The 25,959-nt window shown below is 50.0% G+C and overlaps 10 protein-coding genes across 10 annotated transcripts; 5 read left to right on the top strand and 5 right to left on the bottom strand.

Annotated features, from left to right (window-relative positions):
• Positions 1–420: 420 nt before the first annotated feature.
• On the bottom strand, positions 421–1,436 carry ASPSYDRAFT_163287 (cut8/STS1 family protein; the record flags this gene model as incomplete). The annotated part of the gene is made up of 2 exons (XM_040843151.1): positions 421–1,286; positions 1,361–1,436. The coding sequence occupies 2 exons, from the start codon at positions 1,434–1,436 to the stop codon at positions 421–423; spliced, it is 942 nt and encodes a 313-aa protein (XP_040696974.1).
• Positions 1,437–1,848: 412 nt separating this feature from the next.
• Positions 1,849–5,647, bottom strand: ASPSYDRAFT_51293 (ATP-dependent RNA helicase MTR4). Its single transcript, XM_040848263.1, has 5 exons — positions 4,721–5,647; positions 3,608–4,669; positions 2,959–3,554; positions 2,337–2,902; positions 1,849–2,272 (listed from the first exon to the last, which is right to left on the bottom strand). Exons 1-5 carry the CDS (start codon positions 5,544–5,546, stop codon positions 2,092–2,094), a joined length of 3,231 nt encoding a protein of 1,076 aa, XP_040696973.1. The 5' UTR covers positions 5,547–5,647; the 3' UTR covers positions 1,849–2,091.
• A 297-nt stretch (positions 5,648–5,944) lies between these two features.
• Positions 5,945–6,285, top strand: ASPSYDRAFT_163099 (cytochrome c oxidase VIIc family protein; the record flags this gene model as incomplete). Its single annotated transcript, XM_040843133.1, has 3 exons — positions 5,945–6,092; positions 6,164–6,196; positions 6,260–6,285. 3 exons carry the CDS (start codon positions 5,945–5,947, stop codon positions 6,283–6,285), a joined length of 207 nt encoding a protein of 68 aa, XP_040696972.1.
• Positions 6,286–6,734: 449 nt separating this feature from the next.
• ASPSYDRAFT_94987 (Elongator subunit IKI3) lies at positions 6,735–11,175 on the top strand (the record flags this gene model as incomplete). Its single annotated transcript, XM_040853056.1, has 9 exons — positions 6,735–7,866; positions 7,920–8,012; positions 8,077–8,636; positions 8,685–8,838; positions 8,893–9,235; positions 9,290–9,534; positions 9,591–9,724; positions 9,779–10,058; positions 10,127–11,175. The coding sequence occupies 9 exons, from the start codon at positions 6,735–6,737 to the stop codon at positions 11,173–11,175; spliced, it is 3,990 nt and encodes a 1,329-aa protein (XP_040696971.1).
• Positions 11,176–11,441: 266 nt separating this feature from the next.
• On the bottom strand, positions 11,442–12,886 carry mvd1 (diphosphomevalonate decarboxylase MVD1; the record flags this gene model as incomplete). Its single annotated transcript, XM_040851159.1, has 2 exons — positions 12,664–12,886; positions 11,442–12,585 (listed from the first exon to the last, which is right to left on the bottom strand). Exons 1-2 carry the CDS (start codon positions 12,732–12,734, stop codon positions 11,442–11,444), a joined length of 1,215 nt encoding a protein of 404 aa, XP_040696970.1. The 5' UTR covers positions 12,735–12,886.
• On the top strand, positions 12,611–14,116 carry ASPSYDRAFT_548245 (cytochrome c1 heme lyase CYT2). The gene has a single exon (XM_040848919.1). It carries the CDS (start codon positions 13,068–13,070, stop codon positions 13,929–13,931), a length of 864 nt encoding a protein of 287 aa, XP_040696969.1. The 5' UTR covers positions 12,611–13,067; the 3' UTR covers positions 13,932–14,116.
• Positions 14,117–14,268: 152 nt separating this feature from the next.
• On the bottom strand, positions 14,269–15,152 carry ASPSYDRAFT_62328 (SNAP receptor PEP12; the record flags this gene model as incomplete). Its single annotated transcript, XM_040850108.1, has 2 exons — positions 14,269–14,787; positions 14,856–15,152. The coding sequence occupies 2 exons, from the start codon at positions 15,150–15,152 to the stop codon at positions 14,269–14,271; spliced, it is 816 nt and encodes a 271-aa protein (XP_040696968.1).
• A 428-nt stretch (positions 15,153–15,580) lies between these two features.
• Positions 15,581–17,674, top strand: ASPSYDRAFT_94983 (nucleoporin NDC1; the record flags this gene model as incomplete). Its single annotated transcript, XM_040853055.1, has 3 exons — positions 15,581–15,713; positions 15,790–16,057; positions 16,114–17,674. 3 exons carry the CDS (start codon positions 15,581–15,583, stop codon positions 17,672–17,674), a joined length of 1,962 nt encoding a protein of 653 aa, XP_040696967.1.
• Positions 17,675–18,620: 946 nt separating this feature from the next.
• On the bottom strand, positions 18,621–20,827 carry znfA (putative C2H2 finger domain protein; the record flags this gene model as incomplete). The annotated part of the gene is made up of 3 exons (XM_040843158.1): positions 18,621–19,095; positions 19,143–20,249; positions 20,358–20,827. The coding sequence occupies 3 exons, from the start codon at positions 20,825–20,827 to the stop codon at positions 18,621–18,623; spliced, it is 2,052 nt and encodes a 683-aa protein (XP_040696966.1).
• A 773-nt stretch (positions 20,828–21,600) lies between these two features.
• ASPSYDRAFT_36713 (uncharacterized protein) lies at positions 21,601–22,083 on the top strand (the record flags this gene model as incomplete). The annotated part of the gene is made up of 1 exon (XM_040845462.1): positions 21,601–22,083. The coding sequence occupies one exon, from the start codon at positions 21,601–21,603 to the stop codon at positions 22,081–22,083; it is 483 nt and encodes a 160-aa protein (XP_040696965.1).
• Between the last annotated feature and the right edge of the window lie 3,876 nt (positions 22,084–25,959).

Here is a 25,959-nt window from a genome sequence, read left to right as displayed (position 1 = left end):
TCACATCAGAAACGAAGGTGAAAACAAAAAAAGGCAAAAAACCAAAGAAAATGAAAGAGTGAATATGCACAAATTTGCCGATGGTACCGACCCATATAATATGCGTAGTTCAAGTAGGCCCATGATAAATGACTCCGCCATCTAAATAACAGTAAGAAAAAGGATGTGGTCCGGAATAATAACACAATAATAACCAGGAAAAAAGATGAAATGAGGGAAAAAAAAATGATGGTAACAAGAACTCTGGTTGCACAGTGAACGCCAAGATGAACCTTAACTCTCTAGCTCATGCAGTTTGTATCGTGATCGTATCGTAGGTGGACATGCACGGTCGAGTATGTGAGTTGGGACTCGGTGGGCTAAAATAGCCGTTGGTATTGTTGCGGAAGTTGAACGTTAATTCGGTCCCGTAATGGAGGTTTACCATGGCCCAACTTTGACTGGAGTTCCGAGCCCATATGTGCCGGACAGAAGCTGTTCTCGAATGGAACCAAACTCGTTGCCCCCTTGACTACCAAAGCCTTGTGATTCCGGTCCGTGCATCCACCCTAGGCTGGATGCGAGGTCGTTGACGGCTGCCTGCAGTCTGCCGCCGGAATTCTGGTTATGCTTCGCTAGCTTCTGATCCCAACCTCCGTACTGCAATTGGATCCCACCCCCACGTTTGGCGGCCTCTCGGATCACTAGGATCCATGCCTTGCAAATTTCATCATAAGCAGAGTCCCGCTCTACGTTGTTTTGAGGTGAGCTCCACCGCGGCAAAGAATGTATAATTGCTGTCGCATCATCCAAATAGCTCAAAGATATCGATGGTTGTGTTTCGTTAGGTGGTAGAAAGTGTGGAGTAAAGTCGCCTAAAGCTTCGAGGAGCTGTCCTAGAGGTTGACGAACTCGATTATAGGCATAATCGGATTCGGGGCTGCCACCCAGAGGGAATGATGATTGTAGAGCAGATTGATAATTTCGAAGAACGTGAAGAGCGGATGCAACGTTTGGACGAGGAGCAGTTTGGACCACTTCATCGGCTAGATTGGGATGACGATTACACATGGTCCGAAGGACACCACGGAGGGCATCGGCGTCTAGGGTCTCAAGCAAACGGGGAAGCGAGAGCGGCCTTCCACCAATATTCGGTCGAGCACGTTTCAGTTGTCGAGACGAGGGCAAGGACCTTGGAGTGAAGGCTGGGGAGTTCGTCGGCGAAGCTGACATCCGGCTATCATAATCATTGTTGTCATCATCTGCTTTCCGCTTGCGGTTGGTGGGAGTGTGACTCGGTGTAGACACTGGAGTGCTTGGTTAGACACGAAAGCTCACAATAAAGGGGGAAAAAGCCCCAGGGATGGCGTGGTGAGCATACTTGGTCGAGAGGGAGAAAGGCGAGAATGTTCATAAAAGTGACGCGGCACAGGTGGTGTAGCCACCAAGCTATTCATGATGGCCGCAAACAGTTGGGCGGCCAAGGAAGGGTAGAGAAGTCGGTCCTTGGTGCCCGGGTGATAGGAGAGCAGGCGGAGAAAGTAGGCAGAGGGGGAAAAGCTATGGATGTGCACGAGGAGGGCGGAAGAAAGGGGGATAGCGAGGAGGCAAGCTGCAAGGAAGGGAAAGACAGGAAAAGAGATGCAGCCGAAAGGCAGAAAAGAGATGAGGATGGAAGAGAGAATGAATTGGTGGGGAAAGAAGACTGAAGAAAGAGAAGCGGTGGGCGCTGGGCAGAGGGAGAGCAGCCGTGCGGGTTGCAGGAGGCAACACGGACCCAGAATGCAGCTTTCACTACGTCGTCACTCTTTGTCCATCACCGGACTCGGAGCTATGAGTTTTACTCGAAATTATTAACTATATTATTCAACGATATTTTCAAATTTATTAATACGGTTTTTCCTTTCCAACCGATCCCAGCATTTGTACATAATTTGCCACATTCACTATGTGGTCAGATACTTGGGATCATATCGCGATGATACATACAATAATGAATGGCTGAAACTTATTTAGCCTGACGCCAGGGAAATGCGACTACCAAGACACCTAAGATTGCAACTCGCAGGTTACCCATGACATACGTGGATTTCAGAGTCTCACGCTATTTCTCTACAGATACAGGGACTGAGCGGCGACAATGTCCCTGCGAACCTTAGTCAACGCCGTCTCAAATTTACTTTCAAGCTCCTCGCTGCCCATGACCTTGGCTGCCTGAGCCATTTGTCGCAGGCACTCTTCTAACCGGCGGAAGACACGGATTAAACTGCCTTCGTAAACATCGGTCATGCCGCTAAAAAAAAAAAAAGAGAGAGAGTCAGTTGTTTGCCATTTCAATACTGAAAATGGTGACTTACCAGATATCGGCAAATGATTTCCCATTAACCCATTCGTAAATAACTTCCATGAGTTCCCAGTGGAAGCTCTGGACGTAATCTTCTTCGCTAACTGCTAGTTTGGACTCCTGTGCGACTTTGGCGACGATCCGTGCTTGCGCTTGGATCTCCTTGAGGGGTTTCGAAAGCTCATCCTTTGACAGCGCCGGCGTCTCCTTCGTTTTTTCTTCGAATACGAACACACTCAATACGGCCGCTGCCTGCTCCGGGGTGAGCTTATTGAAGAAGCCGTTGAAAAGAAGCTCGCTGAGCATCAACTCGTCGCCGGTGCTGATTTCACATGCCACACGTGCTTTCAGCTGCACGACTTCGGCCTCGTTGATGAACCCGAAGCGGCGAAGAACTCGTTTTCGGCATTTCAGTTCATCTAGTTGCTGTATCGCCATGCCTTCGGATATCTTCTTCTTGGTCGCTTTGATCTTGTCTCCCAAATTTACCTTCTCTGAATATTGATTATACAACTCCTCCAATCGCGGAGAGTTGTGCAATGGATTCGAGACCAGACGAGACTCGAGGACCTCAATTTTCTAGGGCTGGGTTAGCTTTTTTCCCCCCTTCGATTTTTGTGGCAAGATTACCGTACCCTTAACGTTTTCTTAAATTCGTCATCCTTGATCCCCATATCTTCAATCGGGTCGAGAACAGCAATACCATCAGGGAACCGCCGCTTAATTTCATCCACTTTCTTCCCCATAGAGTCCCGTGCGCTCGCAGTCTGTAGGTCTTTTGGTGGGAATATCCGCACATGTGAGATGGCTTGAATGCAGTTGAGAAGGAGCGGAACAACCGCGGTGTGGTGTTTCTCGCCTTCCTTTGGAGGGCGCACACCTTGCGGCAGATCTTCGAAAGTCTGGGTGCCAACAGATGATCCGTCGGCAACTTTCAAAAGAACATCAACAACCCAGGCCTCATGATCGCTAAATTCCTGCGTGGAGTTCTTCGGGGGTTTGCGTTTCTTGTTGTTTACAACGATACCCCAGCCGAAATCGAACTCTTTGTACTTGATGTGAACCAACCGCCCAGGCTGGAGATAGGCTATGGAATACGTAGGATGACTGATAACCGCCCGTACGTCGTCATTGAACTGGTCAACCTGAGTTCGAATATCGTAATATTCACGAATCGTCCCTTCGTCTGGAATGGTCATATTTGCCCTCTTTTCCTCTAACTCAGAAAGTTCTGTCTTCATGTCAGTACGGTTCTTGTAGATTACAGGCCACGGAAACGCTTACCTTTTTCAAATCCTGCTAGACCAGCAGTGTTCTGGAACTGATAGAAACACCTTTCCAGCATGAACTCTGGTGAGATACCCTCAACGCGCATTAGATTGAGGATCATATTGTATCCTAAATGGAACGCAGAATTCAAACGGTCCTGCTCTCCACGAACAATTTCCTTGGCCACGGCAGGGTCCATCTCCTCGCCTATCATCATGATTACAATACCACGGTCGTCAAGTCCTCTTCGACCAGCACGGCCTGACATTTGCACAAATTCAGATGGAGTGACCCACCGTTGGCTGAAACCGTCAAACTTTCGGACGCTTGTGAAGACGACAGTTTTAGCGGGCATGTTGAGACCGATAGAGAATGTTTCGGTGGCGAAAAGGACCTTAATAAGTCCCTCTTGGAACAGGATTTCGATGGTTTCCTTGAGGATGGGAAGAAGTCCAGAATGATGGACGCCGATACCTCTGCGAAGAAGGGGCAAGATGTTTTGAATTTGAGGCAAGTTTCTGTCATCCTCTGACAGCATTTCAATCGCGCTGTTGAAAACCTTAGAGACCATCTCCTTCTCAGAGTCGTCGTTGAATGACAAGTTCTTCATTTTCAGAGCATAGAACTCGCATTCACGTTTGCTGAAACTAAAGACGATCACAGGGTTCAGGCTCTTGAGCATGATCATCTTGACGATTTTGTAGATGTCATCTTTATCCTGATTTCCGCCTTTGTTTAACTTCTTATCTTTGCCCTTTCCTTTCCGTTTGGCGAGCGCGTCCGACGGATCGTCTCCCTTCTTGTCTGCGATTGAGCTCATGGCCTTTTGAAAGTTCTCCTCCCGAAAAACTCCCTTTTCGTCTACAATCAGATGCATTCCTTCAGAACCAGCGGGGAAGAAATAGTGTTGTAGTGGTGTAGGTCTAAAGTCGGTGTATACAACGTGACAGGGCTGGTTGTGCATTTTGACAATCCACTCCGCAAACTGCATAGCGTTGGGTATCGTCGCAGACAAAAACACGTATCGGACCTTATCGGGGAGTAGAATGATCGTTTCTTCCCAAACAACACCTCGCGCTGTACCAGCAGTTAGTGATAGCTGAAAATATATTGGTCCAATTCACTTACTGGCGTCTCGCATGTAATGAATTTCGTCAAAGACCACCCAGGCGACTTCGCGCATGATCTCAGAGCCACGGTACAACATGGATCGCAGAATTTCCGTCGTCATGACCAAGCAAGTAGCGGTAGGGTTGATAGTCACATCTCCGGTCATTAGACCAACGTCGCCAAAGTCTGCGGCAAACTCTCGATACTTTTGGTTACTCAGAGCTTTGATCGGACTTGTGTAGATGACCCTTTGATTGTTCTTCAAACTTTGCGCAATAGCATATTCCGCAACCACTGTTTTACCCGCACTGGTATGGGCAGAAACTAGCACACTTTCCCCTCTTTCGATTGACGAGACAGCGACCTGCTGGAATGGATCGAGAGTGAATGGCCACACTCTCGCGGGGTTTTCGGGGGCTTTGTGTTGAGAAATAGGCACGTATGGGTATTTTGGAGGGATGGCGACTTGATGCCGGACCTGATGAGACAATACCACAGAACCGGCTTCTTTTTCAGCTTGAAGTCCCGCGGAACCTGCGATCTCTCGTTCTTGCGCCGTTTCAAACAAATCCGCAACTACAGGTGCGGGCTCCTCTTCTAGTCGCAATCGTTTCGCATCGGGTTGATTGTTGTCCGAGCCTGAAGTTTTTTCTGCCTCGACACTCTGGTCGGCGACATCGGCAGTGGTTGTGCTCTCCTTCGGTTCCGGCTTGTCACCATTTTCCTTCACATCACCGTTTACCTGGCGCTTCTTGCTCTTTTCTTTCTTCGGTCGTCGGGGTACAGATTCGGAGGGCTTGGCCGCCTGAGGCTGGTCCTCGAAGACATCGAAAAGCTCATCCATTATCGAGCAGATGATGAGGTTCGAGTCACAGAGCGGAGAAAAGCTCGAGCGGCCTCGATGATGGAATTGTTGTTCTTTGTTACCCACCGATTTGACTGACCAAGAAATTTCATTGTCCCGTTTGGGGAAGGCGCCGCAACTGAGATCAAATGGGCTGACCGCCGGAGAAACCGTCGGAGAAACCTTCCATTGTTGAAAGCTAACATTCACGTGACTCTTTCGCGGCCGGCTGGTTCCATCTCGTCCTACTCTTTCCGTATGGCACGATCAGTACCTCTGCCTCCATCATCCCATCGCGCCCTTGCTTCATTCAAGGTGAACTTGCTCTGTGGACACTTTTGAGATCAATTGCACTGACACCACTGAAGATGAACGCTGCTACCGCTCTCCGGGCCAGAATGGCCACTTCCTCCGTCGCTCGCCGTGGCTTTTCCACCACCCGCGCCCAGCTCGGCAGCCCTTACCACTACGCTGAGGGTCCTCGTTCCAACATTCCCTTTAACCCTCTTACGAAGCACTTCTTCTTCAGATACTGGGCTTTCATGAGTTAGTGACACCCAATTGGTGGTGATCATTGGCTTGGTTGTTGATATCGCTGACTCCTTATCTACCTACAGTCACTGGCTTCGGTACCCCCTTCGCCATTGCCGGTATGTCCCCGTTTATCCTCAGAACTTTCTTGATTCATTACCTGACATTATCTCTCTTTGTAGTCTGGCAAACCTACAAGGCCCGTTAAATCCGCTCCCGCGCATTCCTGGGTATCTGGCAATGGTGGAAAAGTATTGAGTTGGGGAACCCGTATATCCTGTATAAATCTAGAGAATTCATTCAGCTTTGACCAGAAACTTTTCTGTGCTGTTTCTATATTGGCAGCGGATGTAGTTGTGCCTGGGAGTTCCTCAGGGTCGTAGTGCACAGAAGCATTAGTATATGGATGAAGTCATTGGCTGATTTTTTGTCTGCGAAAATCAAAATCTTTGGGCCGACTGTTATTTGATATTCGATACATCTGCAATTCCGCCCGAACACAAGTCGAGCAAAAGCGATGAAATGAGGGAAACCTTCTCGTATATTTAATTCTTAATTATTTTCTTTTACCTTCCCTCCCCGCTCTGGCCGATTTCCACCTTCCTAGGCAGAACTCCATTGTTCATGGCAGTGGGGTAAACCACTGAATCCTAAAAGATGCGCAACTTGAAAATCGTGCGCCTCGCGGAGGTGCAACTTCAGGATGGGCTCCCCTTAACAGCAACAGCTTGGGATACCACTTCTGATGCCGTTATTTGCACCTTTGGACCAACACCCACAAGTGCAGTGATCGAGGTTCGGAGAAAGCGCCATGATGCTCAATTTTCGGATCCCGTGAGCCCCAATGTCTTCGAGACTATCGCATCTTGGGATGCACCATGTCCGCTGCCACATCTTGATTGTGATCGCGTGCTCTCTTTGCATTACTTCGCGGACACGCTTACCGCCTGTCTTGTTCTGGAAGGTGGTGATATCGTCATCGTCCGTGAAGAACCCCTCCCCGGTGAGGACAAGATCGAGATTGTAGGCTCGGTCGATGTTGGCATCACAGCTGCTGCCTGGTCGCCAGATGAGGAACTTTTGGCCCTTACCACTGCGGCCAATACATTCCTGTATATGACCAGAGAGTTTGAAAATGTTGCCGAGATTACTTTTACTCCCGAGGACCTAAAGGCCTCGCAACATGTTTCCGTGGGCTGGGGAAAGCGTGAGACGCAATTCCAGGGAAAGAGAGCCAGAGCTCTACGAGATCCTACAGTTCCAGAGAAAGTTGATGAGGGAAAACTCAGTGGTAACGACGACAGCAGAACCACGATCAGCTGGCGAGGGGACGGCGCCTACGTCGCCGTGAACAGCGTCGTTGAAGGCATTCGCCGTGCTATTAGGGTCTATTCTCGCGAGGGGGCGTTGGATAGTGTGAGTGAGCCTGTTGATGGTCTAGAGGGGGCTCTCAGCTGGAGACCCTATGGCAATCTCATTGCTGGCATTCAAAGGCTCGATGACCGGATTGACGTCGTCTTCTTTGAACGGAACGGCTTGCGACATGGCCAATTTACTCTTCGTTTGACTGAGGACGAACGATCTACATGGGCATCCGATATTCATCTAAACTGGAATATCGATTCGACAGTACTTGCGGTGCAGTTCAAGGACAGAGTCCAATTCTGGACCTCGGGAAACTATTATTACTACCTAAAGCAAGAAATCCCCATTATTGGAAACTTTGGGAACCAGCTTTCCTACAAATGGCACCACGAAAAAGCCCTGCGCTTCGCTGTAGGAGCCTCTGGTATGTGCAATTTTTTGCAGAGATGTCAAAGCCCCAAACTAATGGCCTTGAAGGGTCGATATTAGATACAGAGTTTGTCTTTGAAGTGTTTCACGGCTCAACCACCTCGCCTAATGATGTCGGGGCTGTTGCTGTTCTTGATGGGCGTAAGTATTAACCACACTATGATTTCTACGTCTTTTCGAATCTACATATTCTAAACCTACATAGGCACCTTGAAGTTGACGCCGTTGAGACTATCTGGTGTCCCACCACCTATGGCTCACAATGAGCTGACCCTCGATTCAAATGCTGTTGATGTGGCATTTAGCAAATCAGGGACAAGAATTGCGGTTCTCATGAACGACCACTTCTCAGTCTTTCTGTGGTCCCTTAAATCACGGCCAGTGCCAGTTCCAATTCTTGAGTCAAGCTATCCGTTGTCGTATGAAAAGGATAGCCGGCCTCGTCAAATAGCATTCATCAACGACAACGAAGTGTATATTCTGCGGAGCCGAGGCCCGAACAACACCTGCATCGAGCGGACTGCACTAGAGACCCGCGGGACAAAGGTTGCTTATGAGACAGCCGATTCTGAGCAGGTATTTTCGATATTCGCGAATCTAGGCCAAGAGACTCTATGGTTTTCCCATTCCCGTCAACCTGGTCAGCCAATTGCTTACTCTCACATCACAATTCCTTCGTCCGATGGATTCCAAATTACTCCTTGGACTGAAAGCCCTCCCGTGGACACCTATTGGGCCAAAACAGTACAAGTATCTGATGATGAGGTAAAGCACCATAATGATGCCTTTATGTGCATTGCTAATAATCCCAAGGCTATTTTGATTTCTCTGTCTAGGACGGGAGGTCTCTATGCGAATAAAACGCTGCTTGCGAAAAATTGCACATCTTTCCTGGTCACCTCATCTCACGTTATATTTACCACTTCTCTACATCTTCTCAAATTCGTTCACCTCGACAAGGCTGAAGGTTAGTTAAGGTCATCAACCTACTGCTTCCAAGCTAACACGGGTTGTATTCCAGACATGGAAGTTCCTCCTGATACCCCGGAGACCGACGAACGTTGCAGAAGTATCGAACGTGGATCTCGTTTAGTCACCGTGATGCCTTCCATGTTTTCGGTGGTTTTGCAAGCTCCTCGGGGTAATATTGAGACCATCTATCCAAGAGCTCTTGTGCTTGCAGGTATCCGGTCTTTTATTGACAGGAAGGACTACCGCTCTGCATTTCTCACATGCCGCAGCCAAATGGTTGACATGAATATCATTCATGATTACGCCCCTGACCAGTTCATGGAAAATATCGTATTGTTCGTGGAGCAAGTCAAGAGGGTTGACTTCGTCGATGAGTTCCTTTCTCGCTTGAAGTACGTTTTAGTTAAATAAACATCATATGAAGTCTCGTGCTAACCCCTACTCAGCGAGGAAGATGTGTCCCAAACGCTTTACAAGGACACCTTGAAAGCGCTGAAGGTGGAAGTTTCCCGCGAAAACGGTCTTACCACTTCAGCAAAGAAGGGAAACAAGGTTAACCGGATTTGTGATGGCTTCCTGGCCGCTTTGGAGAAGCGTTCAGATACTAATCTGCATAACCTCATCACTGCGCACGTGTGCAAATTGCCCCCCGACCTCGAGTCCGGTCTTCGACTGGTAGCGCGCTTGAGAGGTTTGTCTTGTTATGTCTCTTTCTTTTTCCCTATTGCCTTACTAACAAGATAGTAGAGGAGAGCCTCGAGCAAGCAGAGGATGCGGTTGAGCACATGTGTTTCTTGACAGATGCTAATCGACTTTATGATAACGCGCTGGGTCTCTACGATCTTGAGCTCACTTTGCTAGTAGCCCAACAAGCTCAGAGGGTAAGAGTTCCAGCCCGGGATATGTACTTAATAAAATATTCTAACGAAGTGCAGGACCCCCGTGAGTACCTCCCGTTCTTGCGGAAGCTTCAACAACTCCCCGAACTTCGACGGTACTTTGAGATCGACAACTACCTGGGAAGATGGACGAAAGCACTTGGCCATCTACATGGACTGGGTGTCCACGATGAACTCCGCGAATACGTGGCCAAGCACGCACTATACAAGGACGCCATCGACATCTACAAGTACGAGCCAGAGAATCTTCGCGACATTACCCACCTTTATGCAAACCACCTACAAGAGGAATCGAAATATAAGGATGCAGGCATCGGTATGCCCTCACCAACACCACCCCGTCTATACCCAAGCACCAAAAAAACTAACAAAATAAAATCACAGCCTACGAATCCCTCTCACTCTACACAGACGCCTATAAGTGCTACCAACTTGCCCACCTCTGGCGCGAATCTCTTTACACCGCAATGCTCGTCCCGCTCCCACCATCTGATCTAATGATCCATGCCACAAACCTCGCCACAACCCTAGTAGAAGAGAGCAAAGACTACATCTCCGCATCTCAAATCTACTCCGAACACCTCCGCGACATCCCCACGGCTGCGCGCCTCCTTTGCCGCGGCTCCCGCTTCTCCGATGCATCCCGCCTCCTCGCCCTCAACGGCGTGCAGTCCGTTATCCCCGAGATCGTCGACTCTGCCCTCGCAGATGCAATGGGCACAATGACCGATCTCCTCGCCGATTTCCGGTCCCAGCTCCAAGCCCAAGTTCCCCGGATCGGCGAATTGCGCGTTCGTCGCATCCAGGATCCCCTGGCTTATTTTGGCGGCGACCCAACTATGGCTGACAGCGCCGCCGGAGTCGATATCCCTGATAACGTCTCGCTAGCGGCAACTGATGCCTCCACCCTGGCAGGCAAGAGTATGTTCACGCGGTACACGGGTCAAACTTCCTCCGGGAAGACGGCGACGTCTCGACAGAGCTCTCGCAACCGCCGCAAGGAAGAGCGGAAGCGAGCGCGTGGAAAGAAGGGAACCGTTTACGAGGAGGAGTATCTGGTTAACAGTGTGCGGCGGTTGATTGAGCGGGTGAGCTCGACTGTGCCCGAGGTGGAGAATTTGGTCGATTCGTTGCTTCGTCGTGGAATGAGAGAACGCGCGGCGGCGATTGAGAGGGCTATGAGTGATGTGTTGAAGCTGTGTGGTGAGGCTCAGGATGAGGTTTTTGCTACGCCCCCTCCTGCTGCGGCTGTGCAGGATGAAGATGGTGAGCATGACGGTGGTCAGGCTCCGGTCAATATGCCTATTGAGGCACCTACGCCGTTGGGAGGTGAGAGGGTTTTCTGGGAGAGTATTGCGTCGACCATGGGAGTTGGAAAGGGGCAGGAGGCGCCAAAGATTAAGGAGATGAAAAGGTCGGCGTTGTTGAACTAGAATTCCTTTGTTTATGAAAAGTTTATGAAAAGTTTGTCCATGTATGGTGGAATGAAAATAGAGTAGGTATTATGTGTGCCTGATATCTGCATGTTGAATCAAAATTTAAACTGAACCATGTAGATAACCGAAACGTTCAGTAACATGCCGTGTATCGTGTCAAACGATGCATAACTCGTAATTAAATATCGGTATCCTCGAAATATTCCTGATGCAACCTGACGGAATCATAAATCATTTCAAGCCTCTGCCATACTTTCCTCCCTCTATAGGGTAGAGAGAATTTCGCCCTTTTCACCGATGAGGTGATCCTCTACACTGATGGGCCCCTCACCGACACCAGTCAAGATCACACGACTCAATCCAGTCTTGAGCACATCCACGGCCCGAGAGTCCACCTGGTCAAGGGGCACACCCGAGGTGACGTCCTTCACAGCGTCGTAGAAAGGACCAGACCAGCCCTCAAGGGATGTACCCAGAATAGACTTGAAGGTTCCCGCAACAATATCAGAGTCCTTCTCAAGGTAGTAGATGACAGCGTTGGGGCCAGCATCGAAAGTGTACGCGCACACAGTGCGGCCAACGATGTTGTTGATGTCGTGAACAAGTCTAACAGCAGCCCTAGAGACATCGTTCATGTAGAAGATAGGTGGCCAGGAATCGAGGCAGGTCGCATGGAAACCATTCGAGTCGCGCATGGTGATCTCAGCAAATGCAGGGAAATCACGGTTTTGAATAGCAGTCTCGATAGCAGTCATCCGAGCGGGGACAACGGCATTTGCTCGGGTTGCGAAAAGCTCGGATGTTGCGACGGTCGTCTGCATACCCGTTGTGCTAGGGATGTCCTTCTTCTCTGCGCTCACAACCAGGATAAGTGCTCGCATCTCAGGCCAATGGGCCTGGGGAGCGACCTCCTCGGCGAGACTGTCGCTTCCGTCCTCGAGCTCGCCGGCGCGCCAGGCGACGTAACCTCCCATTAAAGAGCGGCAAGCCGAACCAGAACCCTGGCGGGCAATGCGACTGAGTTCCTTTGGAGAATGTGGTAGCTTGTACAGATCGGCCACGGCCCGAACCAAGGCTGCGAAACCAGCAGCCGAGCTGGCTAGACCAGCGGCCGTAGGGAAGTTGTTCTCCGAAACGATCCTTAGCGGGAAGGAAGAGAGTCTTGGTAGAGACGAGTCGGCATCCTCAAGGTCTTTTCGGTGAGCCCGTAGGCTAGCAATACAAGCTAGTGTACGTTTGGACGACTGGATCTCCTGGGGTTTGCCATTGAGCGTGAGTTCGTCGGCGGCGGGGTAGGTGGCCGAACAGGACGCAGTGGTGAGCGTGCGGAGAGAGCGCTGAGACAGGGTGACAGAAAGCGAAGAGTTCGTCGGTAGGTTCAGAGTAGCGTCACGCTTTCCCCAGTACCTGAATGGTGATTATAAGCCAATGCGTGGCGGAACAATGGTATTATAGCCTCTCGCAATGGCGGGGTGTGGGACTTACTTGATAACAGCGATATTAACAGGGGCAGTAGTGGTGGCCCGGAAAACGGGGCTTTCAGAGACGGCAGCCATTGTTATAAAATAGAGACAAGAATGCCCAAGAAATTCCGGATAATTGACGAAAGCCGGGAGAATTCAACAACAGACGATCCCAGGAAAGGCGACGAGGGGGACGGGGCACAAAAGTAAATATAGGCGCATCGCTAGTCGGAGTAAATATCGGGCTTCCAAAGGCGGTCGGGCCCCGGCAGCCAAACGACTCGGGCTCCGTTGCTTTGCTTCGATTTTGCATTACCAAGCACCACGGCTTTCTTTTACTGCCCCGAAACAACGAATTGCCGATCGACTTCTCCCGTTCTCACCTCTTCTCTATTTTCGCATATATCACAGTCTGCCAACCTCCCAATGGGTGCCGCCGCCAGCACCCCTGCACCGCCGTCGCCTTCCACCCCAGCTGCGACATGCCCTGTTGATCACAAAACCCGCGAGGCATGGCTGCAACAACATAAGCCCGGAGATGCACCCCATCCGCAACCTTCAGATGATGGGAAGCCAGCCTCAAGATTGCAACGGCCTCTATCCACAGACCGTGAAGTAAGCAGTATACCACGGGCTGCCATCTCTGACTCAAACGAACCGCCATCCGAGTGTCCCGTGGCACCCTCCTCACCATACGCTTCACCAGCCGCATCGCACGGCACTCCTTCAAATGCAGAAGCCGAAACCGGGCATGACAAGTCGACCGGGAACTGGGTCTATCCTTCGGAGCGTCAGTTCTTCGAAGCGCTAATGCGCAAGGGCAATACACCCAACTCAGTCGGCTCACCAGCGGAGCTCGCTACATCAGTAGCATCGATTATTCCGATTCACAACGCCGTGAATGAGCGCGCATGGCATCAGATTCTTGAGTGGGAGAAGAATGCGCCTAGTTCAGACCCTGGGAGCAAGAAATGCGGTGGGCCGAAGCTGTACTCGTTTCGTGGCCTGGGTGCCGAGTCTCAGTTTCTAAGCCCGAGGGCGCGCATGAATAATCTGATGGGGTACCAGCTCCCCTTTGATCGGCATGACTGGGTTGTTGAACGATGCGGCGGGGAGCGAATCGAGTATGTGATCGATTTTTATCAGGGAAAGTCTACGGGAGGGAGCAGTGGAGGCGGATTAGCCGGCAATGCTGGGCCAGGCAAACTAAGCTTCTACCTTGATGTGCGGCCGAAACTGAATTCATGGGAAGGCTGCATGATGAGGTTCAGGAGACTCTCGGGTCTATGAGGGATTGCCGTCTATTGGCACCCTCGACGATATTCTTTTGTCGCGGTACGAATATAGAAGCAGGAGTTTGGGAACTGACAGGGTCATTGAATTGTATCATATGTATAACACTGAAATCATGTATAATACCACGACGCCAAATGGCGACATGACAAATGCAAATAGAAAATCCACTCTAAACGCCGAATCCCGTATAAGAATCATCAGTAGGGCCATAATCCTAGTCGCAGAAGCGTAAAACAAAACTATACATAAAACAGTACAGGAGAGGATATCATATGGAGGGGAATCATTACATCGAGTGCCACAAAATGTAGTATAAAAAAGCGCGAGGCGCTTATCCAAGAACAGCCGCAAGGATGATGATCGTCAAAATAACAGCAAGGATGATGAGCAAACAACAAGCCTTGGTTCGGGCGTTCTTTTGATACCGACTAGCACTACGAAGCTCAACGTTTGCACCACGAGTATCGGTATGGACTCTCTCGACGTTTCCACTGATAGTGTCCAGTTGTTCACCCTGCTCATTAACAATATGGGCAACGTCGCGGAATAGCTCGTTTAATTCACCGACGCTCTGTTCAATGTTGCGAATCTCGGTCTCACGCTCGATGATCAAAGCTTCTTGGAAATCGACTTCATTTTGATTCGCCAGACGCGGTTGCTCTTCAAGCAGCTGTTGCTGATCCTGCTGGGTGCCACCCTCGTGGGGATGTTCAGCTTCGTCCACAGCGGTACGCGCAGCTACTGCGGATGCACGTTGTTTCTCCAAAGCTCGCCGTTGAACAGTTTGGAATTCCTCTAGGGTGGTTTTGAACTCTGTTGACAACTTCTGCTGCGTCCATTTTTGCGAAGGCTATAAATTAGACATTAGAAAGAGATATCAACACAAGATAATAATAGCAGTTGTTGGACGTGACATACGTTGACGTCTTCCCAAGTTTGAACCTTCTTGATCCCGTCTCCAACATCCCTAAAGCCCGTACGGGTTTGCTCAAGGAGGCTGTGGACTCGCTCTCGCACCCGTTCAGTGTCGCGCTTTGTTCCGAGAAGGGCTATTTGGTCCGACAAACGAGTGATGTTCGAGGTCAGCGTGAATAACTGGTTCGAGAGGGACTCCGTGAGCCGCTGGAACTCGGGATCATCATGGTACTGCGGGTCGTCGGAACGGCGCATGGTGGTAGGCTGAGCCTCGAGGGAGTTTAAGCGATCGAATGACATGCTGTACTGGCAAAATGTGACAAATAGACGAGCAAGGGGATTGATGCGGGTAAATCGGGAGGAGGGATGAGGAGAGATAACAAGCAGCTGCCTGCAGGTTGCGTTGAGGCTGGTGTCGGTGCCCTGATTTGCAGGCAGCACTCACATGATGGCATGACGTGACAGGAAGCCAATGTGGCTAGTGCAAAATCACCTGACCAACAGCTGTGGCTTGTGTGTTTTGATGCCTCTCGCCCAGAAAAAGCTTCAAAGCTTCATTGTCGCTCAACCCGCCGCACTCGCCGTCGCCGGTTTTTGAGGAAGCGCCAAATTCGTTCTTACAAACCCGCCCGGCGCGGCAATTAATGATATATGACCGCAATTTACCTGACGATGCTCTGTATTTTTTCCTCGCTATCTTGATCTCGCAATTACCCTAGCTTACTACGATGGCCGCCGCAAAACCTCGCCCATACCGGCGCATTCTCACCTCTGCGCTACACCGGAGATTTGTACATGCATCAGCACTCTCAGTGCTGGTATGCTACGTAATCTCCGTTGTCATTTGTGATAAGTCTTCATGTGAGTATCCCCATGGAGTCAAAAATGTCGTCAACATCGCGCGCACATGATAGCTAATGAGCGCCCAACTCTTCAGTATTCTGGGCTTTATTCCCAATCGGATCATGCGGTATTCGCACCGTACTTCTCTTTATATCTCCCCTTTCCGTATTCGTCCTACGGGTTGGTCAGATGCACATTGGCTCGAGAACGACCGCTTCCCCGCTCCAGACTTTCAAGTACCTCTTCCCGCTTCAAGTGATTCAAACCTTTGCGTGGTATACTTTCTCGGCGTGGTGGTTCAGTGAAGTATACAAGTGGTCCTCGCCCGTTAGTGCGCACCTAGAATGGGTGAAGCGAGGCAGGTATGCTGCAAAACCTTGGAACGACCTGGTTTGAGGCCAAGTTAACGAGAAAATAGTCCTCATGAGCGAGCAACCTTGAACGAACGGCCCATATATATCCACACGTATCATCTGCTCTTAGCGGTAGCACAGTCTCTGTTCCATCTATACAATGACTACGACCGCATTCCCATTCCGGTTGCAAAACGATCCACCACCGATGGCACGAAAGAGAACACGCATTCGACGCAAGCGATTTCAAAGCGCCTCCAGGCTGGTCTACCGCAGGTCGTAAGAGACGGTGTTTTAAGGAGCACAATTGTAGCGTGCATATGCCCTGTGGCATATAGTCTCTTTTTGAGACGACGGGCTTGGAGCTACACCATGTCGTTTGCTAAGCTATTCTGGGATTTCCCCAGGTCTGCAGCTGACCCCCCGAGCCTCATTCTTCCGGTTAAACCGCCTCTCATTGCACGGACTATGCTTTCGGGTGCTCTCTTGGTTCTATGCTGGCAAACCACCAACTTGTTCTTCTCGATTTTCCTCAGCCAGGAACCTTTGAAGAGAGGCCAGCCGTTGACAACAGAAGCTAAAGACCCCAATGGAAGCTTATTGAACGGTTTGAAGGCAAAGAAGGAAACGGTTCGCGCATTTGCATTCCGGGAATTGTCCTTCATCAGCCAACAGTTCCCCGACCGACGAAAGGCGATCTTCAACGACATCGATCGTGAGGGTGGTTCAGCATGGACACAAATCCTGCAGTCTGCCACAGAGATTGTTCAAGGCATCCCGACTCGCATTAACGAGAAGCAGTCTCAAGCTGGAGGTGCTAAACCATCAGTGACAGAGACGAAATCCGAGAAGCCTGTCCTTCACACTCTGCCCCGCCTGACCGACCCGGTACAAGAAGGCAATATTTTCGCTGCTTCCCCCAAGCCCAGCTCAACGCAAGGAAGAATTGAGGGAGGCTTTAGCAGCACCCTCAGATCATTAGGCGAATCGCCAGATTGGACACCAACGGCACGAGCGCGAGCCCGCGATGTCTTCGACCGCGCCTCTTCTGCGATGCTTAGTCCTGAACGGAAACAGAAACTCCTTGCCTCATCCCAGGACCTGAAGATGCTCACCGGCGCCTCACCCAACAGGCCCGAAAACATCAATCCATTCATCGCAAAACTCCTTCGCTCCCCAATAGGCCTCTTCATCCGACAGAGCTACGCTCGCCGCCTGTCCGGCATTATCCTAGACACCCCCACCGCAACCCTCTCGTCCATAATCGACGCCATCGATTCCCTTACCCGCCTTCTCGTCGCTAGTCTCCAAGATGACCCCTACGGCAAAGTCCAGGCCGACGTTCCCGGCGTAGTGCGCCTTTTCACAGAAACATCCGTCGCCCTTGATCAGTACGCTCACGCCGGGTTAGACATCCATTGGACAGACGCTTCATTCCCACCATCTAGCGATCCTGCCGCTCAAGCCGTGGCCCGTCGGGTACCAGATGTAGAGCTCGTCATTGACTCGCTCAAGGGCTCTCTTGCAACCCTTTTGTCTGCTTTTGACCCCTATCTCAGGGATATTGGTCTCGTAGGGAAGGATCTACGGTTAGCGAAGGAAGCTGCGGGACTCGTTGAGGAGTGAAATTAGTATCAACTCAAAGAACCAAGGGACTAGATTCTATTCTCAACATTTTTTCCCCTTTTTTCACATGTATTTGGGCCATCTCCGGGTAGACCTTGGCTTATTGAAAGTGAGGACTTAGGGAAGCTCTATCTATTACTGTGCACTCGCAATGCATTGTCTGGCGTTCTTATTTTATATCTTTTTGTTCAAGGTGTTGGTAATATGGATGGTTAGTGCAATGAAAATACACGGAGAAAAAAGAGTACAGTCTTGTTTAAGCATTTTATACTTATTCTGTAAACTGCTCATAATGAGTTGAGCCGGTAAGTACCCGTACGTACGTAGTACGTCGAAAATTCATCCGTCTTTCTATATACAAATCCAAAAGTCCACTCGTGGGGTGCAGATAAGATATCCATCTAGGTGTTAGCTCGAGCTTCGACACAATAAAACAAATTGCCCGTGATATCTACCCTCCATGGAGAGTTCGGAACCGATCACGAACCCAGACAAGTAAAGAAATAAAAGAACAGAACCCATGCAAAACAGCAGAGTGCCAACTGAACCCAGCAATGTACCCAAGAAACTTCATTTTCCCCACGACCCTTGCCAAAAGAAAGAAAAATAAAAAAACAAACCTCAAGCTTCCAGACTCCTGTTTGCCCGCCACCAAAGCGCTTCAGAAACATAGATAAAAAAAAATAGGTCATGTCACGTAACTATCAGGGTTTATTTTGTTTTTGTTTTTTGTTTCGTGTAGTCGCGCTTTCAGGGGAGATGTCGTTCTTTTTACCGACTGGTGTTCTGTTTTCACATTACCAGATCGGGCAGTTTATATAACTGATAATGCCATTTGGTTACTGAGTAGAGGGGAGCGCGAAAGTATGTTTCAGGTTGATAAGATGGGTGGGTTATAGAACGTGCTCCAATGTGCCCCTCTATACCCCGAGGAGCACACTGACTGTCAGCAGTCCCGGAGAGCATCATTGGGTTTCTTGTTTGGTGGATTTATAGGCTCGGGCGGAGCTTCTTCTTTCATGCAGGCATTCTCCAATATGTTGGTCCATTTCCCACTAGTTCCGGCATGGCTGTGTTTGAGATGTTGCCGGAAGTGGTCTGCACGGAAGAACTTTTTTGAGTTGTTGCATTCCCCGAACTTGTGTACCGCGGTGAGATGCTCGAATCGCTGATCCCAATCCGGTTGAGGGAAATTCGGAAATTCTTCACCACAGTACCCACAGCTGTCGTGGGATGCCCCCGAGCCCGACTGGGTTGAGGATGGAGATGGATGGAACGCTGCTTGATAACCTGGAAGCGCAGCACATGACCAAGAGTGACGCCGAAGGTGCAGCGAGTTCTGATGGCGTTCGGCTTCGTTCTTATTTTTAAATCTGTTGTTGCAGTACAGACAAGAGTATTGTTTCTCCATTGCATGTGCACTGATAAAATTAGACATTAATATCCGCATTGGGACAAAAGTACTTACCGAAGGTCCTCAGGGCTATCAAACTTCTTAGGCTTCTTGGGGCAACAGTCACAGATGTACAACCCGCCAATCTTGGCTGCCGTTGGCTTGGGCACATTCAGGTTCCTGTTGAACGACAGCTTTCTTGGAGCGTTTCCATTAGAAGGCTCAAGAGAAGCAGGATCCTGCATGGTTTGCGCAACCAGTTGGGTGGATAATCCTGCGGTTGAGCCGGGGTTAACCGGCGACTTCTCGTGAAAAGCATCAAGATCAGACTTCGGCGACAGGCCTGTAGGCGAACGGTCATACGTCGATGCTGTAGTAATACTGCTGCCTATTGAAGGAGCGGCCGACGAATATGATGCTGTAGTTCGGTGGCTTACTGATGAAGCAGCTGAGAGACTTCCATAGCTGTGAGTATAGCTATTGACTGTCAAGTTATTGGTGAATGGATGTCCTGTTGTTCTCCGTTGCGAAAGATCCCCATTGCTGGTTGTCGTGTGAAGCTGATGTTTGTCGTTGCCTACAGGCTCGCGAGGGGGTGACGATGCTCTTCGTTTCATACCAGACCTGGAAGGCTCTAAGTAAGGCGGGGTCGCTTCTCGGACACTGAACAACCGGGGCGGCAGCGTTTCATCTGTAGCGAATTCGCCTTCCATATCCGAAACAACGCTCTGGTCGTAGCTTCCTCGATTCGATCGGCTGGGAAGGCTGGAGAAATCGTCATACTGGGGTGTAGTTCCGCCCCCACGGCGGCTACCGCGGGAGAAAGGTGAATGATGCTCATAGTCTAAGGTAGATGAAGGCGCGTTGCTTTCGACACTCGGGCTTCGACGGCTAATGTAGTCCCTCCATGCTACCTTGGTGCTCGGAGATATACCGCCAGATTGGGAACTGCCAGACCACCGTACATCGAGAGACTGGACTTCGGAACCAGCCGGAGATGGAAAGCTCGAGAATCCCCTTGGGGGAACTGGTAGAGTCGATAAAGAACCCTTGTTTTCTGTCCCCATACTCAAGGATTGGCGCGGTGAAACTGGTTTTCCAATTTTGGACAAGAGATGTTGGTCGTAGGCGTGAGATGAGTCCTTGACACTTCTGCGGGAGAAGTCTTGTTCACCTTTGAGACTGTCATAGATACAACGTTAGTTCCCGATCTTTCATTTGGACGCAAACACAACAACGGATCATAGTTGTCGGCTTTGATAAACGACCACGGGTGTCGGCGAAACTTACAACGGCGCAGGGTTACCGATTGAATTCCGGAAACCTTCATCGGCTGGGGGAGGTGGCTCAATCTTAATATGCGCTTCAGGACTCCTTGCAGCGGGTAAACTACCTTGTCTGCCATCAAATTCATCCAGCGCCATCGGATCACTCCGAGATACACCGTACTCTGGACGACGGTGGTCGCCAAAAAGACTCGAGTTAGGGTTGATGGGCGCAAGTTTTATGGACCCAGGCGGTAATCTGGAATTGGCATGTATCCAACCCGCGTCGTACCCGTTTTCTAGGTCAGTGATATGTGAGGGAGGTGGTAATGGTGGCGGGGCGAAATTTGTCATTGTGTTTGTTCGGATCGGTAGAGGGCCTTGTGAAGGAAATGACTGCCCGGGCATAGTATGTTGAGGTCTCCCGGTAGATGTATGGCCGCTGTTGAAATCGTGTATGCTAATTGAAGGTGGCGAAAGCCGAGGAAAGTCCATCGTACAAGAATAAAGGCGACCTAGGGTTACTCATCGATACCGGAACCAGAAATACCGAGATGAAAAGAAAAGCACGAATCGAGTTAATCGAAAGGCAAGCTGAAAAGGAGCGACTTCAGAGTCCGCGTGGTCCGATGCTCTATATAGATGAGATAGAGAAACAGAAAAAGAATAGAGCCAGGCTTTCAAAGGAGTGATAGAAGATCCTGCTTCTAAAATTCCGGTCTATCCACAGTAGTAGGCCCAACTGGAATTAGAGCTCCAGCGGCAATAATATGTCAAAGATGGTGAATGAACTGCGCGATAGGATCTCGGGTGGATAAATAAACGAGCCAAAAAAAGATGATCGCGGTGGCAAGCACAGAGGCAAACCTACTGCAGGCGAAATAATGTCTCAACTTTAGCCTTCCTTCAGCTTGCTCGGTTTGGTTGGGAGTTAGCGGGGATGTGCAACAATCGAGAGAGAGCTCAGCAATGGGTTCGGTGCCATCCAACTGCCAAGCGGCGGCAACTTATTGACGACAGAGACCAGAGAGAATGCAAGATCCACCGGACATGCTGGAGAATTGGTTGGCAGACAGTTGTTCTCGGTAGACACAGGAATAGCGTAAGGTGCAATCAACAAGTGCAACAGGAGACAGGGCTGTGTCTGCACAGTCGCTGTGGAAAGAGATATTATTGGCACGAACGGGGGAGTTGAGACGAAGCAAATATGCCAGTCCGATCGGTAGAGTTAAAATAAAAACAAGCTGGGCTGCAGGAGCACGTGTCAAATGCACCAAGTTGCAAAGACCGAAGGAGAAAAGAAGGGAGAGACCATGGGTGAACCTGGAGAGACGCAGGAGAGCGGACGGAGAAGACCGACTGGGGAAGAAGAGAGGACGAAAGTTGAAGCAAGTAGCGTTGAGATGACGAGTGACGAGGTCGTTTCAGTACTGTACGGGAAACAACACCACAGCGGCCACCGCAGGCTCAGCCTTCAGCTCGGGGTCGCTGAATCGGATCGTTGTATGGAGTTCGAGAGAGAAAAGAGGCGGGAAGATGGTGGTGCAACCCACGGCCTTATTGGTCCCTACAAGGCTGGTGGAATGGGATGGATTATTTTCAGGGTCTGGAGGAAGTTCCAAGTTGCGCCCTCGCTGGAAAGGCGTTTCTTTTGTTTCTCGGACGGGGCAAGGATGATCGAGCAGATCAGCAGCGACTGGAGCGCAGGATTAGGTTGCGGGAGGGAAGAGAGCCAGAGACTTGCAGGTTGAGACTTGGGATTGAGGGAAAGAATAACTTAAGAAGCCCGCACTGATACAAGACAAGAGCATTCGTATTTGAAGATCTGGAGTTGGCGGACCAACGAGAGCAGCGTGCCTTGTCCTGGTACTGCGTACGAATTGAAAATTCCCATCTGGGAATTACGTGCTTTGCAAAAATTACGCTCCGGATGGCACAGTTTATTACTAGTGCATCCATATACTAGACATACACAAGGCGACAGCCTTTGGTTTGCTATTATCTTTAGGTATCAACCAAAGCAGCAAGACTTCCAGTACGGATACAGGACGGCATTCTTTCAACTACGGTGACTCTGGAATTGGCAGGTTATCGTCCTGCCGCACATGTCTCGAGACTACTTGCAGAACGATGCAGGTTCAATCAGCGCCGATGAAGACAGTCCGCTCAAGCTCGACTCCTTGGCCATGAGTCAAGCCGAAAGAACCACTTTTGTCTTTGATAAAAAGGGGTTATCTGGAGTACGTACTACTCGGGATATCAATGGAAAGAGTCGGTTGAAACAGGGTTATTCTAGCCCACCGCAATGTTACAGTAATACCTATTCTGTGCGGTCTCCGAGGGACAGTCGAGACTCGAGCGTGGTACTCTGGAGTATGATCCATAATCGACGTAATAATCTCCAGGTGGACTGTTCACTGCATGGTTGTACAGTTAACTCTGCTCAAAGTTCAAACCATATGGTGCGCGAGGCAGAAACAAGGCAACGTGGAACTTGGGGAAACACTGCTCAGCGCTCAGCCTCCCGAAACTGAGGCTGCAGCCTTCTCAGGCTCAGAACAGAGGCAGACTGTTCCCTCAGCCTTATAAAGGCTCGCCCGTGGGACGCCACTGCAATTTGTGCCATTCGAGCCCGCTGGACGTCGGATATCCAGATCCAGAGCGGTGAGGTGCACCGAACGGGTTAGCTCCTTCAACGAGGCAGTGCAAGCAGAAGCGGCCACTCTGATTGGACCGTTATTCGAACTCCATCTTACCCTTGCTCCAGACTGAGGTTTTTTCATACTCTGGAGGCGTTCATCTCTTGAGATGAATGCTCACAGGCTGGCCAGTAGCCACCCCCAATTTTAATCAGTCTCAAAGTCTATTGAATTTTAGACGATGGAGAAGTGCACCTTATTATCAAAAAGAGCCTGTAATCATAAATCAACTCTTGGTATTTGTAGTGATAGTCCAGCCTTCCTTGGCTTCCCCGGGTCCATTATTACATCCCTGCTCATTTCGACCACAATATCACCGACTTCATTTTGATTACGGGTGTCCGGGGTGAGTGCGAAGGACCCATTGGAGACCTGAACTGGCCTTTCGCTCCATCGCTCGATCCGCAAAGAGCCGGCCAGTTCGATTATGAAGTACGGACATCAGCCCCAGCCTCCCAAGAACCAGACATTTGTGGTCCTGCGACACCATACCAGAGATGGAAGCAGCTCAGGGGATGGATCATGGGTTTAATGGGCTACGAGAAAATCTGGGAGCTGCGAGAGATAAAGATCCACCAGCGATTGAAGTGGGTGAAGCCAAAATCACTGCAAATGTACGGAGGAGTCAGTTCAAAAAGGTCGTGGTACCGCCCCGCTTCGTTTTGGAGATGACGACAACACGGCGTCTTGCTCGGAGGTCAAAATCATCTTATGATCAATAAGAGAATTTATCGTTGTTGTATTTGTCAAAAACGAGGGGGAAAAAGCACTTTTCCAGCCAGAAAGAGCGTGGATGGGGATGAGATGCCAAATGACAGCAATGTGGCAGTGCATGTATCTGGAGGGCCTGGTGGAACCGCTAGTTCGCAAAAAGGCCACTCATGGAACTGTTTCTGGCACCCTGCTTTTCTGCACTCTTTGGATGGTGGGGCAGAGACATTTCGATCCAGGAGGAAAAGTACACAGGACACGCCTCTTCTCCCGAGGCCTTGGGAAATTTCTTGGATACGCAGTCCACGTTGGATGTCTATCCATTGAAGAGGGGGTTATTTCCAGAACCCTGGATTGAGGGACGCCCGGTAATTTTCGTATACCAGGCACTTATCGCCCGTATTTTTGACGAAGCTGCGCGTATCCACTGTTCACAGCCGTATACTTTACTCCTGAAGTAAAGAGAAGTTGGAGAGTTTATTCCGGATTTACCTTCAGCTTCAAGTCTTGTTATAATTCAGATTACACTATGCCAAGGCGAGGCTTGCGTCTCCGGCCTGGTCATTTCGGTCTCGGGCTTTCGAAGCTGACATTCTTTCCACCCGACGTCCAAAGGACATCCACAGGGGAGCAGGAGGCAATCCAGTCACTCTCAGAGCTCGGCAACCTCCTCTTCGCGAGGTAAACAGGTGGTACCAGAACCAGTTCCAGGTCAACTATTGGTTCTTGCGCAGGAGACAGTGATTTCGCACTGCTCGCTCGCCCCTGGAACGGGCTGCCGGACGCTGCGGTCGATTCCAGCCGACGTTTACTGGAGATGGTTTGATGTAGATTAGTCACTGACCAGCCTTTCAGGACTCATTGCCGAATGTGAGTATATCTGCGCTGGTAAGACTGAGCGGGTGCCACCAGCAAGGCAGATTGAGGAAGCGGAGAAAAAAGCAACGTCAACACCTTTGGTACTATTGGTACTCTACCCGAGGCAAGGTTTGCCGCCACTTTGCTGTCCAAAACGCCGTCAGCCTTAACAGGCTGCAGAAAGTTCCGTGCTCCTCACGGATTGGTTGCCGTCAAATCGCACACTGTTCTCGAATTTTGAAGTATTGAGAGGCCCCTCTCTGAACCAGGGCTCATTTGCCACGCTGGATTGCCAGCCAACTGATCGCAATTCTGTCCAACTTGGAAAATTCCCAATGCGACAAACATACACCGTGCAGTATGGGATGGGAGGTAACTAAGCATTATATACCTCGTATACTGAACTATGCGGTTTGATTGGGACCAAGGGTCCCGGAGCTTTCTTGGCCACAAACTACATGGTCTTAGCGTCCAGAACCTCGCTGAATTGTGCCCCATCTGGCGTGGACTAATTGTCCTCCTACTGGTACAGTCGCTTCTTGATGGACAATTCCGACATACGTATGAGGTGACGACAGCGATGAGAAGGCGACGCTGATCAAGCACCATCTAACCCTTCAAGGTCCAACCGGAGAGGTTGGAGTAGCAGAGACACATTCCCTTTCGCATGAGGTCCGACTCTGAAACCAGCTTCTAAAGCCTTGGCGGCAAAGTAAAACCAATCATGGACTGAGGCGACGGAAACTCTTTTCATGGATTTCCTTCCTGCAGGGCATCATGCAGCTGCTTTGACTTGATACGAAAAATCGATGACGGGTGCGCCTTGTTTTCGCTTTTGAGATGCCCGAAGATTCTCCAACTTGACGGTGTAACTTGCGAGCCTTTGCGCTGCGGTCCCCTCAATCGTTGGTGGAATACGAGATCCGCCTCGGTCCTTGGGTGATCCGTGGATACTGGCCAAAAAAAATAAGACATAGTACTATGTCAGCAACTTATCTTGCAAAAGTATGAGAATTGAGCCCGAAGATTGGAGAGATGAACTCATAGGAAGCAAGTTTCTCTCATGGATCCATGGATCAAGTTCCCACTTTCCGTATACGGCGTCTGGATATAGTGCGGGGTATAAACCACGTGATCCTGCCCTTGCCCATACCCTGAGCCCTAACTTCCTAATTTATCACATTTTTCTGAACGCCAATCATCCTTCCCGATCTTCTTGGCGGCGGCGCCTGAATATCAACGTCTCAATCTCGTAAGTTGAGGATCGTGGGCAAAAAAAAGGTGCCCTTGTTTCCATCAGACCTTCTTCTGACCATCATTCAGCCATTTATCCACTGGTCATCTATCTGCTGGTACCTC

Source organism: Aspergillus sydowii (genome assembly GCF_001890705.1).
Source record: "Aspergillus sydowii CBS 593.65 unplaced genomic scaffold ASPSYscaffold_17, whole genome shotgun sequence".
NCBI classification, from domain to species: Eukaryota; Fungi; Ascomycota; class Eurotiomycetes; order Eurotiales; family Aspergillaceae; genus Aspergillus; species Aspergillus sydowii.
This window is presented reverse-complemented; position numbering and strand designations above follow the sequence as displayed.

Excerpts from the sequence above, each read along its gene's own strand:
- ASPSYDRAFT_548245 (XM_040848919.1), top strand. The coding sequence starts at position 13,068 with ATGGGTGCCGCCGCCAGCACCCCTGCACCGCCGTCGCCTTCCACCCCA.
- ASPSYDRAFT_51293 (XM_040848263.1), bottom strand. The coding sequence starts at position 5,546 with ATGGATGAGCTTTTCGATGTCTTCGAGGACCAGCCTCAGGCGGCCAAG. Across the intron at positions 4,670-4,720 it reads TCATTACATGCGAGACGCCA|CGCGAGGTGTTGTTTGGGAA; the intron begins GTAAGTGAATTG and ends CTGCTGGTACAG. Across the intron at positions 3,555-3,607 it reads TCTAGCAGGATTTGAAAAAG|AACTTTCTGAGTTAGAGGAA; the intron begins GTAAGCGTTTCC and ends ACATGAAGACAG.